This window comes from Arvicanthis niloticus, chromosome 7 (assembly GCF_011762505.2).
Source record: "Arvicanthis niloticus isolate mArvNil1 chromosome 7, mArvNil1.pat.X, whole genome shotgun sequence".
Lineage (NCBI taxonomy): Eukaryota > Metazoa > Chordata > Mammalia > Rodentia > Muridae > Arvicanthis > Arvicanthis niloticus.
The window spans coordinates 73,815,290-73,833,199 of NC_047664.1; the positions used below are offsets into that span (position 1 = coordinate 73,815,290).

Genomic DNA, 17,910 nt, shown 5'->3' on the forward strand with positions numbered 1-17,910 from the left:
ACCCTGTCTCAAAAAACCAAAACCAAACCAAAAACAAAGTGTGTGCTTAATGTCCTGGGTGGGACATGATATACTATGTACTCAGTAGGTACTTGCCAAGTAGAAGAGCGAGAATACCTGCAAAAAGTACCCACTGGCTGCTGAAGTGGGTAGTGAAATCATTTGTTGACTTAATTTTCCCAGGGCAGCTAGCATTCCAGCACTGAATGCAGATCTGAACAAAGTTACTCAAAAAGTTTCTGCCTTTGATGCCAACCAACATTCTAACTCTGAGGCCTGTCATACTGTTTATACATGTGACTCAAAGCTTAGAGCATCAGACATGCACACTGAAAGGCTGGCAGGAGACACTAAATGCTAGGAGAACTGTTTTATGTAATTCTTATACTTTTCAAAGTAACTGTGGACCACTTTAAAAACTAGGGGGGAAAAGAAAAGCAACTCAAACTATTGGCTCTTTTTCCTGATGTGTGGGTGATATTTCTCTGACAGAGCAGTTCACCACTGTGCTCTATCACTGCTCTCCCCTCAAATGTCCCATAGACATGCTTCAAACCAAGGCAGGTGGTGGCTAACAGCCCTAACCTTGGAGTCACTGAACCTGGACATAGTTCCAAACCCTGCAATTGTGTTCTGCCTTCCCGAAGAGCAGCCCCGGGCAACTGCCTGATGTTTCAACTCCCTAACTATTTAAAACGATGAATTCTTTCTTACTTAAAATGGGAAGTTCAGTGAGGAGGGCTGTATGCAGCAAACGCTAGGTTCTTACAGAATGAAAGAAGCTGATTAGAATTAAGCACTAATAAGTTTTGTCAACATACACAAACTTTGGAGTCAGTGTAGGTGTGGCAAGGATCATCCTAATGGATCTGGTTTTGTTTTTCTGCAGATGTATTCTCCCATGCCCACATCAGTACCAACTTAGTTGCAACCTTTGGGTGGTCGATCTAAACTTTTTTCCCTGCCTTTTTAAAGTGAAATTATATGTGAGAACTCTACAGGTAACATGATGTCGATCTATAGTCGTCTTTTTTTTTTTTTGCTTCTTAAAATACCACACAAACCAACAGCTACAATACTTTTTTATTTTTAACAAAAAGGATGTAAGGAGGGTGAGAAAAATGGGAGAGGGGATGAGAAGTGTGGTGTGTCTCCGGACACCATCCCTGTGCCTGGCCCCCCAGCCCAAGAGTTATTAATAATTTAAAGGACACCATTTACAGTACCAGAACACCATTAAAATAATTTTTTTTTTTATCTGGGTCAAAAAATACAGTGATTATGGATGTGCTGTGACCAGTTATAGTTTTACAGACACGTGACTACGGTCGGCAGCAGTCCAACGGCGTGCAGAGTAGCCTCGATTAATGCACTTGATCATAATTACATTTCTGTCGGGGGCCACGCCCCCAGGAAAAGGCAAAGCTACGAATTCATTTCTACATTCCAAACTCTGGAGCCACAGAGCCCAGTTTGAAAATAAAAGTCACAGTGGAAAAGAGATGCATATAAAAAATACAAGGTGTTCCTTTCAAATCAGAGGAGTCGGGGGACTACATTCATTTCCTTTACAAAATTCTATTTTAAAAAAAGAACTGGGACAGGATCCAGTTTGTGTTAAGCTACAGACTCAGACAGTGGAGAAGTATATTGTGTGTTTTGGGAGCCAGCCTTCAGGCTTCCTGTCTCCCCCCCCCTCCCCACCCCCCCCAGCCCCAAGGTTCCTTTAGCCTGAAACACGTTTGAGTTGAGTCCTGCATAAACACACAAGTCATTTGCATCTCTTCTCTTGAAGTCTGCAGCCTTCAGAGCCTGCAGAACACACAGTCCACCATCAGTGACCACAACTTTTCCTTCAGCTTTGTACATGTTCTCTGATGTAACAGTGCGTGGCACAAATGTACAAGAAAATACAGGTTTTAGTCTAGGCGGTGTCTATAATAGTTACCAAGTGAAATAAGTTAACTTGTGTAATGAGAGGTGCTGGCGGGCAGCGGACATCTTTATTTTACAATTTAAAGTCTCTGCAGGCATCTGCTTTGGTTAGTTATCAACAACATCAACACAAGCACTGATCAGAGAGCTGAGCAGCAGAGTCCAATAACGTTAACAGATATATTATTTCTTTTTTTTGAGACACTGGGGGAAACCCAGTTTTAAAATATTATTAAAGTGTTCTAACATTTACACACTATGAAGAGTTAGATCTAATAAAATAAAATTTCTTCAAAAATAATCTTGCAGTGTTCTTTTAGGCATGCTCCGAGAAGCTGTCACCAGACATCCACACCTTGAAAATAGGACTGTCACACGCGCACACACCCCAACTCACACACACATAATTCCTTATACAGACCAAAAAAAAAAAAAAAAAAAAAAAAAACCCAAAAAAACCCCAAACTGCAAACACCCCAAACCCTTATCCCGTAAGTTGGAAAAAACAAAACCCGAGACCCAATGGTTTTTGCAAATAAGTCTGTTATCTGACTGCGTGGTCAAGTTGATTATCAACTGTCAACTCCACATTTCTGTTGATGACGGCTAGAAATCCAAGTGGCTCTGGAGGCACAGGTCTTCAGCTAAAAGGAACTGGCCCCATCCCAGCCTCACTTCACCTGCCCTGCAATGTCTTGGAGGCCATTATTGCAAACATCCGTAGAATTTCTTTCTCTCTCCAGAGTAATGCAGTTTGTATGCATCGCTTTTAGCCCTTATTCACATAGGTTAATAATAAATTCCTTCTTCATACAGTTGCTGTAGAGGTCTAGAGGCAGCAGTTAAGTGGTTAGATATTTTTCTTCATTTTTTTTTTTTTTTTTTTTTTTGACAGTTTGAAGTTATTAGTAGACTACAATTAAAAGTGCTAACTCCAAAGTTATCAGTGAAGCACAGGGTTCATAAAAGGTGCTTGGTTAACAGTCTTGATCATCTTCAGTCACTCAGCATCCGATGCTCGCCCTATTTCCAGCTGGTTTGGCCTGTGCTAGGAGCGGACAAGACTGTACGGTGCGGAGAGACTCTCTGATCTCCAGGTTAAGTTCCATCAGTTTGCAGTTAGCTTCTGACATGTCCAGGTTGGAGCCGATGACCGCGAAGCTGCCCGTCTGGCCTAGTGTCTGGTGATGGAAATAGATGTGTAAGAGCGTCTGCACGGGGTCGTCGTCACAGCTGCCGAAGATGTCACTGGGCCAGAGGGTTCTGGAAAGAATACAGAATGTTAAAGTTCTGAGATGTATGTCGTTACTACATATGCTACGTTTTAGGTTAAAACCTATGAACAAAACTGCCCAGTGAGTAACTGGTGCCTGTTTATTATTTGAGTAACTATTCTACGGTGCTGTGATGTCTCTTCCCGGCTTACCTAAAAGCTTTGACTTGTGCTACAGCTGATACAAATTCCTTGTTCTTCAAAGTTTCGATCAGAGAATGAATGGCAGTTTCTATTGTGGCCTGTGCAGCTTTGGAAATATCAATTTCTTCGTTTTCCGAAGCGGCCTCAGCTTCCTTAAGGATGCCTTCCAGCTGGGCGAGTTCTTCTGACATGTTGATGACCTAAAACAGGTAAGTCTTTAAGAATCTATTCCTATGGTCAGCAACAGAAGGGAAGCTAGTCAGTTGCAGGGGATAGAGCTGATGGGAGGAGCATTCTTCTGTCAGCAATATAGGTTAGCCACCAAATAAAAGACTTCAAGAACCAAAGTCACTTCTGATGTAGCCTAGGCTACACTGACCTTGAGATCCTGAGTACTGGGTGTTACAGTACCTATATGCTTATACCAACACACACACACACACATGTATCCCTATACCAGGTTTAGATATTCTAGATAAGTTGGGTTGCAATAAATGTTTATACTATATCTTGGAAGATTATAATTGCTTTTGGACAGTGAATGAGAGTGTATTTTAGAAGGTTGTTTACCAAGGGTATTTTATAGAAATACACGTGTATAACTACATATTTGTTTACTCTGATGACCTGACATGGCATATCAGTTTGAAGGAAAAGCTAATTGATCAACTGGGGAAAAACAAAATCAATGTAAGTGGCTTTTGACTTGAGGCATTCTACCAAGCCATGTTTAGACATAAGCACATTAAATACATGCAGGCCCGCAAGCATATAGTTACAACTCTGAGACCTGTCCCTGGTGCCTGCTGGAACGTACCTCTGCTTCATTCTTGATCGTGTTTACTTGGTTGATGAGTTTGCAGTAGGCCTGGAACAGAAGCAGCAGCTGAAAGTGCAGCCTGTACAACCGCCTGCAGAGCTCCAGCTCCTAGGAACGAGCAGTGTTAACTGAGGTTAGCCGAACCAGATCCGTACTTCCCGAACAACAGTACAAATAGGTTAAAATCGCCGGCATTTGTGCTTCTGCGGTAAGCGAGTTAATACAACGTGAGGCTGATGAGAGGCGGGGGAAAGGTGCTTTGGGGGCTGGCTTTCAAATAACAAGGCTTGTTGCTGGTTACGGAATTCCTTTTTAGTAGGAAGCACATTTTCACACCGGACAGTGTCAGAGGCAATACATAGGATGCTTTGGAGGGGAGGACTCAACATGAATTTAAAACTTGGAGTTGATGATGGGAATTCGCGGGCGTGCAGGCTTTGATCCCACTGAGGTCCTTAGCGCCCATCAAGTGGAACAGAGCGAAACTGGGTGTCCTCTTACCAAAGGGGGGATTTTAAGGAAATGGACTCTTAAGAAAGCCACTTGGTGATCTCATTCAAGTGAGACTATGAAACTAACATGTGCAATTTAAATTTTAGGATGTGACAGGAGACATGTCCGTGATAGGTGTAGAAAACCACACAACTGCTAGTTGCATTTACATACTCATTTTAAAGTCTCACCGTTTCATTGGTTTTTGTTTTGTTTTGTTTTTTAAATAGGACCAACGTGTCACGGATTAGGGCTATGGAAAATTGAAGCACACGCAACTTTCAAAGTAGTCAATGGCAAAAAAAAAACGTTGCTCGGTCACAAGAGGACAAATGGCAGATGAAAACCAGTTTGTCTCCCAAGGATAAGGAATCTATAAACGAAGACAGGTCACTTACTGCTAGAATTCCCATTTGCTAAGCAAGATGATCGGGTCACAAAAAAATACAAAGAGAAAAAGATCAAGAATTAGTATAAGAAGTCATCGCAGCTAAGGTTAGAGATGCCCCACACAAACTGAGGAATACATTTCTACAAAGTCAGACACTTACTGCAGTAACCCAGGGGGGGCTTTGTTGGTTTCCCTTTGGCAAGTAAGGTTAACCTGAGCTACAGAATATCTTATTTTATTTGCATAAAATAAAAGAATAAAAGTGATCTTGGGAGCCCTAGCTATTGGAAATGTATTTCCATCCGGGTTTTTCTGTTCTAACAAAGCCACTTGTAACAACGTTTCCGTGAGTCCAGTGGGAAATTACTAAGTAAATTTACCATTATTTTAATTATTATTATTATTTTTAACCAAATGATCTGCTGAATTGGCCCATAATCTTACACAGGAAATACTTACCCTGCCAGCAGCAGGCTTTGGTGTGGCTCATTCTAGACTTTCCTACTAGCCTCTACTCAGACTCTCAGGCTGTCTCCCTCATGTGATGGGCCACAGGGCAGAACAGAGAGCTGGTGTGGTTTAAAGCTATACTTCGAATGTCATTTGGGTCAGAACTTGGACCTAACTGGGTTTGAATCCGGGGAAGATGACATATGTGAAACAGCGAAAGGCTTTGGATGTGTGAGAAGAGTAGCTTCTAATTAAAACAGACTGTCGGGTTGTAAACAGAGCTGCTAGAGCCTGCTTTTCTGAGCGGTTTCCTCTGAAGGATTCCTATTAGTTTAGCAAGGATTTGCTAAGCAAAGGTGAACTTTAGCTCCGCACAGCTGACCATAAATTATGCAAACAGTGGCCCAGTAACATTAGCAGAGCACAATCCAGACTTCACACAGCAGCAGGAGCCTTCATTTCCTATGGTTTATTTTGGGTGGGGATTCATGTTTTAAATCTCTTTCCTCATTCCTGTTAGCATAATTCATGCAACTGATTCTATATACACATACTGGGCTTGATATGCACTAATAAAGCTTATGGCCACTACAGTTAAAGGCAATGGCACCAACTCTATTGCTGTGATTGACCAAAAATTGATCTCGATGCACTGAAACAGATATGAAGGACAACATCCATACACGTTTTAAGTACACTGATATTTGCATGATAGGTTTTATCTTCACTAACTCAGTATTTACTGGCTGCTTGTATAGACTGGCATATAGGCCAGCACAAAGTCTGTAAGGCGGGGCATACAGATCAGTCTGAAGAGTAGAGTCTTCATTTTTCACTCTGAATATCGCAAACTATCAACTAAGAAACAGTCTTGGAGATTATGGAATTGTTTGAAGGAGAAGGACTATCTACGAACCACCGGGCACTTAGTTTAGATGGATGCTCATAGCTATTGTCAAAAGCATCCATGGCTTCAATTCCAGAGTTAACTTCTGTTTTGTCTCGTTTCTTTATTGATGATTTTAATTTTTTCCTTTCAAAGAGCACAGGGCTTACTTAGAATTACCTGTCTAGGTTTGAATCTTGGTTTCTATTAGTTCTTTATTATTAGACGAATTGGCCCCACTGAGCCTCAGTTCTCATATTCAAAATGGGAACAACTAAGAGGCCATCCAACTGAGCTGTAAGGAGAGACTACGACCATGAACGTACTGGCACTGTGTGCCTGAAAATCTTAATGGTTAAATTATGATTCTTTCAAGATTTCATTCTTATCCAGACTTCAGATTTTTATTTCAGTATACCTTTTGTGGAGATATCTACTATTATAAATGTTACTGAAGTTGCAGTCAAGTGTCAGGTATGGCGATGGGCAAGTTGCTGAAGGCTTTCTCCTAGTACATGGTTGCTCCCTCTGGAGTAACACATGGGTCTTAACATACTATTTCCGAAGAAGTCTTATGGCTATGTCCTTCTCTAAGGAAACGTGTTGCTACTGCTTGAAGCAACTGGATGAAAATACAACAAACTCCACACTTTTTACAAGTAGGGTAACAGCTACAGAGCTCACTGCCCTGGGGTTTGCATTTATCACCAGACAATATATCCACAGAACACAATGCACAACCATTCCCCCCTACCCCCCGAGGCAGATGCACTAAATGCCAACCTGGACTGCCTAGATACCCACCAAGCTTATCTTCTAAATGTTATTAAGCTTTGGTCACATGCTGGTTGTTCATTTTTATTAAAGTGAGGTTTTCATTACTAAGCCAATATTTCACTGAACCTAACTTTCAGGGAGATCGTTCTGATAACCAAAATGAAAAAGGCTTGGCAACAATTCTTTCTAGGGATATCAAGTAAGGACAGCTGCATGCATACAATGCTTTATAATATCCGATGCAGGCACTCAGCAGGAAGAATGCAGAGACTTACGTGTGCATTGGTGTTTATCCTGTATATGTCTTCGTTGGCACCAAATGTCCTCTTGCAGTTGTCCAGCCACTGTTGAAATGAATAAGGGTAAATTTCAATAGGTATTACATAATGGGTGAATGGGCGAAACCAGTGTTACTGTAACGAGCCTGTCTGTATAAAGCCAGAAAGACTAGGACTGGCTGTAGACACAATCTCATCTCCACCTAAGGCCAGTCATGTAAACAAATGAACAAACAAGGATCAATACAAGATGTAGATGCTATGAGTTTATTAACAAAGATGCAATTGGTGTTCTCTGGACCTGTGGTGTTGCATATTGTGAGATCCTTTGCTTGGTGAATTTTATTGGAAGTCTTCACTGTTTCTACCTGACCTTTATGTCTAAATGTGAGATGTGGAAAATAAAAGATTCACTTTCCCTTTGGCTGATCTAATAAAGGCAACTTACAGAAAAATGAGCCAGGGCTGTCTGCTCATCCAAAGTTTAGTTCTCTAAAGACACGTGCCACTTTTAATTAGTGAAACAGGAACTGAGATCTATCTAAATCCTGTTTTTATTTATTTTCTTTCTTTCTGGATGGTAATAAATGACAAGCGTGCTGTCTCTGAGGCATTTGGGTGGATGTGGGTTTTCTTTAAGTCAATAATTTAAAAAGAAGTAGCACTGTGGATGTGTAGAAAAAAATGGAGCCATGGAATTTCCAAAGTGAGAGCTAAGGGCCTTCCGATGAAGCCCCTGAGCTTCTGCAGTTTCTGGCTAACTGAGAGGTAGTGTGCTGGTGTTTGTGGAATGAAGGAATCAACTACTCAGACTTTGTCTTTTGAAAACAACTACCAGCCAAGTAGCTCCCTGGAAAATATTTTAGTGTTAGATATTTAAAATTCTCAATTGTAGCTTAGTGGTCTACACAGAAAGAATCAAAATTTGAAATAATTGTTTCAAAAAACAAGGTCTTTGACCTTCTGTCTTGTTGATCACAACCACCCAGACAACACTGGCCCTTGGGTTATTTTCTTGACAGCATCTTGGAATAAAAACATGTTAAACCTTTCTGGTAAGAGACAGCTGGTGGCAGCCATTGTCGGAAGCTATTGGCAGATTTCCTAAAATTCAGTCAACATCTACTATGGAATTTATGCCTTACTCTCTATTTTACACAACGTGTTAAAATGCCTATACACTTAAAACTACTTGCTCAGTTTGTGTAAAAGTTATTTCCGTTGATCATTTACTGCCTATTCTAAAACATTTTAAATATTGCACACCCTGTTAAGCATTTTTAGGGAATACTATTTAATGTAGTAATTTTGGATTTTATCCCTAATAATATAGTCCCGTGGCTGAATCCTAGCCGTGTAATAGCATGTGCAGACACAGCAGAAGGGCTGTGCAGAGAAGCCCCACCTCCTACCTAACTGCTCTCTTGTTTTCTTTGCTCAAATGAAATGTTTAGGTGCTGCGGCAGGCTTCGTTTCTGAGTATCACAGCACAGCTTATGCACAGGCAGTGAAATATCAGGCAGGACTTTGGGAGAGTACTCAAGCGAGCCCTGCATTCGTCCCTTGCTGTGGAGGGTGGGCAGACAGTGGTGGCTTCAAGTTCATGCCCTAAGGGTTCTGTGTACTGTGAGCTGTAGTTATCAGTGATAGCAAGGTACCAAGGGCTGAGACGCTGAAGAGAAAAAGGGAAGCTCCAGTGATCGAGCCCAACTGTCTGGGTAGCTTCCTCATGGGGCCGTTGATGTGTTGACCCAGTGCAGGGGTGGGAGGTGATAGAAGAAAAATCAAATTATAGTCTCATGGTGCTGGGGAGATAAATGTCCAATTCCTGCCAAGACTTCAAGGCCCTGGTTACCCTCAGTATCACACTTGAACCCTAGAGGATGGAGACACTGGGTGTGTAGCGAAGACACTAGTTAGGGCTGGGGGTGAACCTCAGCCATGGAGCCCTTAACCGGGCACGCAGGAAGCTCTGTAAACAAAAGCAACTGTAGAGAAACTGCATAGAAATACTCAGTGGTATAAAAGGATAAGAGAGCGATGAAGACTGTGGGCAAGAAAGAGGCAGATGCACCAGGAGTCAAGGTTGGTTTTCCTCTCTCGGCAGAAGTCACTGAGGGCAGTCTTCTGCTCTGAACGCCATCATACCTTTGTCATAGAGTACACTGGCATAATGGGCCTGGCTGGCGTCTGTCACGTTCCACAGGTCTGTCTACTCTTATGTAGGTAGTACCTGATTTGAAATCTTTAATAAGCGTTGATGGCTAGAAGTAAAACTTCAAATTTTATTGTTCTTCGTGGCAAAATCTACAAGACTTTCCTAGAAAAGGGAAATGGGGCCTTAGACTTGTTAACCCGTGCTGTCTTGGCGGTGAATACTAAGTCAGATCTAAGTAGGAAACCATGGCATAGGTAATGTATACACAAGCAGGGCGGCTGTGTCCTCAAAATACTTCATTTACAGAAAATAAACCACGGGCCAAGTATGAGTGGCTAAGTTAGGGGTCACTGACCTACGGTGAGGAAAATCTGTGCAATTATGAGCCATTTGTACACCCATATGCATTGCAGACTTAAATTTCAGAATTTCCATGAGTTCCTGTTTGATTTTCAAGTACATTGATTCTACAGATGGGTTTTCTGACACTGACACACACAACAAATGAAGCACCGTTTGCTCCTCCGAATGGTCTTCTCTCAAGGTAATGTCTGGAGCTGTGAAGGTCCAGCATATCATTAGCTAGCTTTACCTTTGTGCATATGGAATTGACTCATTAAAAGTAGTTATCTATTGCTGTAAAATCAAGCACTCTAAAATGTAATAGCTTAGAGAAAGAGTGAGGAGAGAAACAATATTTGCGATGCATGTAACCAATATCAGATAAATGTATGTGCTGTTTCCAGTTTGACCAGGATCGGCCATGATTCTCCAGTTAGCTCATGGTTTGACCAGGGCCCCAAGCATGCCATACTCCTGACTTGTGGGCTCCTGGCTGGGATGTCTCTCTTTTCCTCTATGGGGCCAGTCATCCTGTAGTAGGGACCAGAGTTTCCTAAAGCTCAAGGCAGACACTCTAAAAGGCTTCTTAAGGGCTTGCCTTGGGATTTGCAGCGTCTTGTGAATTCTGGCAGTTAGAGTGGGTTACAAAGCCATTCCAGACTGCAGTGGGGGTGGTGCTGAGCTGTGATGGAAAGGAATGTAGACCAGGAGGCTTAATTCACTGGGCCATTGTGGTAACAGCATCTAGGATAGGCAGTCATTTCTGAAGACCCATGAGGAACCAGCACAGTGGGGCAGAATGAACTTGCATTTCATTAAAGCAAAAGTTTTCTGGCCATCAAAAGACGCTTCAGTAAGGGAAATGATAGCAACGGGAAAAGTAGCTTCAGTACATACATCCAATAAAAAGCATGTATCAAGGATCAGTGCATGTGTACACTTGCCACCAAGCCTGATGACCTGAGTCGGATCTCTGGGACCCACTTGACAGAAGGAAAGAAACTCCCACAAGGTGTCCTATGACTACCATGCCTATGCCATGGTATGGCCCTTCCTTGTCCACAAATGGTAAGTAAATCGTATATTTAAAATAAAGACCTCAGGCCAGGCAGTGGTGGCGCACGCCTTTAATCCCAGCACTTGGGAGGCAGAGGCAGGTGGATTTCTGAGTTTGAGGCCAGCCTGGTCTACAGAGTGAGTTCCAGGACAGCCAGGGCTATAGAGAAACCCTGTCTCAAAAAAACCAAAAACACCAAAAAAAAAAAAAAAAAAAAAAAAAAAAAGTAAACTAAAGACCTCTTATAAATAACTGAGAAAAACAGCTCATTTACCGTCATAGGTAGAACTCACAAGCTACCCCTATGAAGTTCGACTATTAGTCATGAAGAAGATAGATGACCAAGGGATAAAGCAATGGAAAATTCACATGCGCCTGAGGACAAACATTTCTGTAGTAAAATTGCTTGGTAGACTCAAACTTATACAGATTCTATGACCTGGCAGTTCTATTCCCAGAGAGCTCTCTGCAGATGTGGACATCTGCACGCAGACAGCAGTATTTATAGGAAGACTTGAGCTGATCGCACCTGATAATTCCCTGAGCCGAGACCTCTTTTCTTCAATCTCTCATTATTTTTTCAGGCCACGTATGAGCTCACACTCCCATGATAAGGAGAGAAAGCCTTGATGCAGGTATTTTCTTTCCCTGAAGATCTTCCAACTTCAAATTCAGAGTCCAAGATCATTTCCCAGTCCTGCCAAAATGTCCTTCCCTTTGGAAATCGTACCTAGTACTTGGCTTGCAACAGCTCTGCTGCTGAGGCTGGCTCAGAAGGAAGTCTCTTTCGTCCCTGGTACTTTTATTAATACTTATGTGACAGATACTTTGCTATTCTGAATAACTACAGCTTAAATGCCCCTTATCAAAAAGGCTTGGGACCAGAGTGTTTCAGGTTTTGGTACACGAGTTGCTTGTTTGTTTTTAATGAAACCAAAGTCTAGCACAGAATATACACGCACACACACGTGTGTGTGTGTGTGTGTGTGTGTGTGTGTTATTCACATAGCCTGCAGGTAATGTTGTACAAGTCATAATTGTTTATAAAACAAAGTCTCTATATGTAAACTGAGCCACCAGGAAGCAAAAGTACTGCTGTACTGGCCACTTGAGGGGACGGTTTGGTTGCCATCTCTTTATTATTGGGGGCAGTCTGGTTGGTTAGCCATCACTACCACAGTCTTAATTTAAGATTCTGATAATTATTTTCTTACACAATGTTTTGACCCATCACATGATACCTTTTGTCATCACGTTAGTGCTGAAAGCTTCAGATTTTGCATTTTGGATTTCAGATTTTTGGGTCAGGGACACTGACCTTGTATTTACATGTTCAATCTGTATATTTTTAGCTAGGATACCTTAGGGAAGAAGGGCCAGGTTTCACACTCGGTTTTTCAGACATCTTTAAATGTGGTTATATTTAATACTAATCGGTGAAAGTTTTATCTATTTTAGAAAAAAAAAAAAAAAAAGCCTAAAGTTTGTCTGGGAGAACAGTTTCTCCCTCCTTGTTTTTCTGCATTTGTCAACTGAAGACAGGCTGGGCTGACTTAGAGAACTAGGCCAGTGTTTAAAAGGCTGATTTGAACTATAGCAGGCAACAACTGTAATATGCTCCATGCTTGTCACCTCCCTCGCCCCCAACACCACAAGGAGTTTTATCAGAGGCAGCAGATGCCCTGCACCATCTCTGTTACCTACATTGCCAAACACTACTTACTACTTACACTCCCCACCCCCCATGCTGACCTCAGCTGCAGTCTCCCTTCCACTGTGCTCTTAGGCAGGAATTCTCAGGACAGAGGAGAGCTGTCCCAGGACCTACCATAAGGCCAGTGAGAGAGCTGCTTGTCTGGGGTAATCTGCATCCAGGTCAACACTTGTGTCATAAAGCAATTGATTTCTGTGTGTGGAGGAGACTGACCTGCTCGGCTGCTTCTCTCTTGGTGGTGTAAGTATCCAGATGTTCCTGCAGCTCCAAGACACCAAACTTGAGCGTTTCCAGCAAACCGCACGACATCAGCTGTGAAAACAGACACACAGGTCATGAGCACCCGCCAGCTGGTTACTGGATACCCTTTGCTCCCTGTCAGACCAGTGTACACCTTGAAGGTAGCATCCCTCAAGCTTCTAAACATGTAGCTGTTGCAGCACGCAAAGGAAGACCAAAGGGATCTAGATCGTTGTCTCGCCATCTCCTACCAAATTTTGTTCAAGAATAGGAAAGAACGTACATCTCTAGACTATGACGCTTCAGCTTTCTCATCCTGGATTCTGTGTGTATAGAACCAGTGAAGTTGTATAGAGAGTTTCATATATTGGAATGGATAGCTAGCTAGCTGTCTGTCTGTCTGTCTGTCTGTCTATGAGACAGTCTTATTACATGGTTCTGGCTGGCCGAGAGCTTACTATATATACCATACTGTCCTTGAACTCAGAGATCTGCTTGCTACTGCCTCCAGAAAACTGCAATTAAAGGTATGTTCTACCATGTCTGGCTGGGATGACATTTTGCTATATATGTAGATCAGGGTTAAGATACGGACCCTTCACAATTCAAAACTGAGAACTGCTTTTACAAAAGGCAAATAAACCAACGACATCACTCCAGCATAGTCTTCTTACTTGTTTCGAAATAGGTTTTTGCTATAGAAAGGCCTGGAACTCATTAAACTGCCCTGGGCTAGCCTCGAACTCTCCACCCTCAGCTTTCCGTGAACTGGTATTTCCACCTGTGCACCACCATGCCTGGCTTACCGTCTCAGCATCCACAAACACAGTGGGGCATTCGGAACATGTCATCATTACTTCCAGTGAGCTTTTAAACTTGGTACCAATACGCTGCAGACTCTCACCAAGGAAGCCCACGGCCTCGTTAGTTATCTCTCCAAACTTCCTTTGAATTGTCTATGAGGAAATCGTGAGAGAAGTTTAGAATTTCTCACACACACAAAGGTCTTTCCCCTCTTTTATGTAGAGAAGTGTTACAACTGAAATTATTATAAGGATCCACAGAATTCTATTAGGAGATCTATTAGGGTCTCTATGTGTTTCTTTAGGAGATACATCAACAAATAGCTATTATGGCCAGATACAATGGCGCACATCTGTGTTCCCAACTGCTTGGGAGAGTTAGAGGGGAAACTGCTTGAGTTCAGGAGTTCTAGCCTACAGTGTGCTGTGACCGTCAGCATGCACAGTGTCCTCCCAGGAGTGGCCGACCACCAGGCTGCCGGAGGAGAGGTGAATCAGCCGAGCACAGGGAACAGCTAATGTGTGTCTGCATATACACGCGTGGTATTGCAAGAGGATATTAAGACTGAGGGGAGAGAAACACATCGGGAGACTGCCACTATCACTGTTGAGGGAGGAATACAAATAGAGAGCCAAGGGGAAGGGCAGTGAGTGTGGAAGATTAAGTTGGAACTCACGCCACTGAGCACGGACGACTGCCCAGGAAGGAAGCTGGAGGCTGGAGTGCATGGGGAAACTTAGTGTGTGTGGAGAAGGAAGGAAGATGATGGACAGTCAACAGGCATTGCATCTCAGTGCCTCAGGCACTCTCCTTCCCCCACACAATGCTCAAAATGGTATCCATATGCCATGGTGCTGTCTGACAATATTCACTGGGAAGCATCCAGAATAGCATGTGGCACAGAGTAGGTACTTAAAAAAATGGCAGTGCTTATTACTACTGTTACCTCATGGAGGAAAGCGACTGTTGTTAGTTCCCATGGGGACTAAAGTGTCATTTACCATCCCCTTATAAACACTGTGCCCCTCCCTGTATCCGCTGTAGAGGGCAGGTTCAGTGGCATGCCTTTATTTCTCCGGTACCCAGCACACTACAGAAAATCAGACCCTGTGTTGTAGCTCTGTAGTCGTCTCACTGTGGGTTTTCACGTCTGTACTAGTAAATGACTGACATACCAGGAGTGCTGCTGGCCAAGTTGCAAACTAAGGAAATGTGACATTCAGAGAAACATGCTTGTCAAAGGAAATCAGCAGGGGCATCAAAGCCTGAGACACCAAGTAGAGAAGCTTAATATCAACCTTAACTATTGTAATGTGAGTTCAGAAGCCTTAACCTCCACTGACCTGAAACAGTCTTGAAAACACATGGAAAGTAAACACCGCACAGGACCCATCCGTGTCCGACAGTGTCTGATTGACGTGGCAGCGCCATGCTTCTTCCTCGTCCTCGTACGCCATTGGCTGAAAAGCTGCTATTATGGCAGACAGAAAGGGTGTCGGGAGAGGTGAGGTCTGCACTTCTGGAAAACCATCTTGTTCGTCTTCCTCTTGACTGTAGACATAAAAACCATAATAACCCTCAGGCTATCTCAAAAGAACAGACTCCGAGTACTTCCCCCCATTCAATGGAAACTATCCTTATTCACAGATATACGCTGATTTTGAGCAGCAGTTTTCAACCTGTGGGTCATAACCCCTCTGGAGGTCACATATCAGATAGTTACATTATGGTTCATAATAGTAACAAAATTACAGTTATGAAGTATCAACAAAAGAATTTTATGGGTGGGGTCACTGCATGAGGAACTGCATTAAAAAGGGTCACAGCATTCGGGAGGCTGAGAAGCACTAATTTATAGAGTGCAGCCTAAACTCCTTAAGACAGGACTAGTAAATTCATGTTTGTCCTATCTTGAAGCTCTTTAATTTCAAGCACCTGCCTTAACCCAAGTCTACACTGTGCTACTACTGGAGTAACAGCAGCTACATCTACAAAGGATATGCATTAGGGCTGGGCACTTTTAATCCCAGCATTTGGGTAGCAGAGGCAAGTGGTTCTCTGTGAGTTCGAAGCCTGCCTGGTCTAACATAGTTCCAGGATGGCTAGAGCCATGTAGAGAGTTCCTGCCTCAAACCAAACAAGCCAATTAATATGGATTAGAATGTGTTCATACTATGACCTACTTTGAATCCCTTTATAAAATTTTATTTAGTTTTATATTCTTATTTTACTTGTGTGTGTGTGTGTGTGTGTGTGTGTTTGTGTGTATGCACACATGAACTCACAGGCCCAAAGCCCAGCCAAAGCTATTTCAGCTATTTCAGAAGCACTTGCATGTGCCCAGCCGTAAAGCAGACAAGGGAGTGGACAGAAGGGGTGGCTATTTTATCTCAGGAATTTATCATTCTTACACCAAGACAGTCAAAACATAAGACTGGAGCCATGAAAAAAGACCAACTTGTGTTTCACTCCATCTCAGTTTTTCAGTCTGAATGTAACAAGAACAGTTCACATTACAAGATGGCAACCCTACACCTAAGACCCAAGGAACACCCAGGGTTCTCCAGGGAGGGAAGAGCCAGAGGACAAGGACACCTGTCCTGGAATCTTCTAGACTCCATAGGGAAACTGTTCCTGTGAAACCTCAATCTTACATCTGCCTAACACCCCTCATAACAACGCCATGATAGACAGGCCAACGTGGAGGCAAAGCAGCTCACTCCCGCCCTTCTCTCCAGCTGAAGAGGATGCTGTGTGTCTACTGAGCACACAGGTCTAGCACACAGCACATTTGGTTAAAATAAATCCCTTCAGTGACTTTAAAAACTGGACTAGGGAAGGGACATGTTGGAAGAGGGTGGGGATGAGACTCATTACGGTCTGTGTGACTATACTCACCTCAACAACCCAGAGAAATCAGCCTCTTCCTCCTCACACCGTTCATCTAACTCTTTCAAAGCCAAGGTGACGTCCTCTTCACAGATGGATTCTGGGTAGCTTTCAGGGGCCAGAGGCTCTGGCATGTCAGTTTCTTCTAAATCAAGAATTCCTTGACAAACTAGCGGGTCCTGTTGATCTTGAATAATGTATGGCCCTTCATCCTCAAAGGCTGTAACATGTTCCTCCTTTAATACTGAACCTGTATCCTGTGAAGTAATCACAGCTTTAGCAGACTTCAACAACACCAAAAGAATTTTATCAGTGCAATAAAGGACAAATGCCGGCATCCAGGTCTCCAGTGTCTAGTCCACTGTACAGTTTTTGAATGGTGAATATATGCAACTGTCTTTTAAAATGGTCCTATTGTCTTTCTTTTTTCCCCATTTGTTTTCGGCTGCTATAGAAGAACTCAAGGTCTAACACATGAGGCAAACAGACGACTACTGACTCCAATTCCCAGCCCTGAAATTTTGCATTACAGTATACAGGCAACGGCTGCATAAAACCAGCAAACATTTTTACTTTGTGTTCCTTCTCTGTCTTATTTACAGGATTTGGGTACCGACTGGAATCTATGTCCTTTGCTTAAATACCTTCTCTTATGTATATTATATTTCTATACAAGAAAACTTGGCATTGTTACTATAAAATCTCTCTTATTTGAACCACCTAGCATCCCTTTCATTTTATCAGAACAGTAAATTCTGGCTATAGGTAATAAGATGGCTCCAGACTGAATCCACTGATCCCGTGGTGCCGCACCACCCACAAGCCAGAACCAGACACCTGCCAGTCATAAAAAGAGCTTCAACCCAAACAACTGCATGGCTTCAGGTAATAAGACAATATAGCTCTTTCTTTGAAGCATTGAGACCCAGTAGAGTCTCACAGCTAAGAGTGTTCTCAAAAGATTATGAAACTTTAAGTTGCTAGCTTCTGAAGCTAAATAAATTATAAGCTCATTTATCAAACAGGAATGGCTGCACATCCGTAACCTTTAGTGGATGGGTAATAATGAAGACACAAGCTACAGAGTGTAACAGTGGTCAGGTGGTCTCTGTTCCCACCCACTGCTAACAAGCTCACATAGTGTGCTGTGACGGCCACAGCAGAGAAACCCAATGGATGCTGGCTAAATAAATGAACTGCCACAGTTAAGAAAAAAGAAAAAACATATCCAAAGTCATGTCCAATCATAACGGGGTCAAC

At 42.7% G+C, this 17,910-nt stretch overlaps 1 protein-coding gene across 10 annotated transcripts in view; it reads right to left on the reverse strand.

Annotated features, from left to right (window-relative positions):
- Positions 1 to 1,065: 1,065 nt before the first annotated feature.
- Fryl (FRY like transcription coactivator) overlaps positions 1,066 to 17,910 on the reverse strand; it is a 233,405-nt gene continuing 216,560 nt past the window's right edge. For 8 of the 10 annotated variants that reach the window (XM_076938636.1, XM_076938637.1, XM_076938632.1 and 5 more), the window contains 9 exons: positions 16,660 to 16,907; positions 15,105 to 15,312; positions 13,764 to 13,913; positions 12,931 to 13,029; positions 7,444 to 7,512; positions 5,063 to 5,080; positions 4,170 to 4,280; positions 3,362 to 3,552; positions 1,066 to 3,198 (listed from right to left, as the gene is read on the reverse strand). In XM_076938636.1, the coding sequence (XP_076794751.1) occupies positions 2,940 to 3,198; positions 3,362 to 3,552; positions 4,170 to 4,280; positions 5,063 to 5,080; positions 7,444 to 7,512; positions 12,931 to 13,029; positions 13,764 to 13,913; positions 15,105 to 15,312; positions 16,660 to 16,907 (1,353 nt within the window). In that variant the 3' untranslated portion in view covers positions 1,066 to 2,939. The remainder of the gene's footprint in view (positions 3,199 to 3,361; positions 3,553 to 4,169; positions 4,281 to 5,062; positions 5,081 to 7,443; positions 7,513 to 12,930; positions 13,030 to 13,763; positions 13,914 to 15,104; positions 15,313 to 16,659; positions 16,908 to 17,910) is intronic. The other 2 variants (XM_076938635.1, XM_076938633.1) reach the window with 1 other exon arrangement.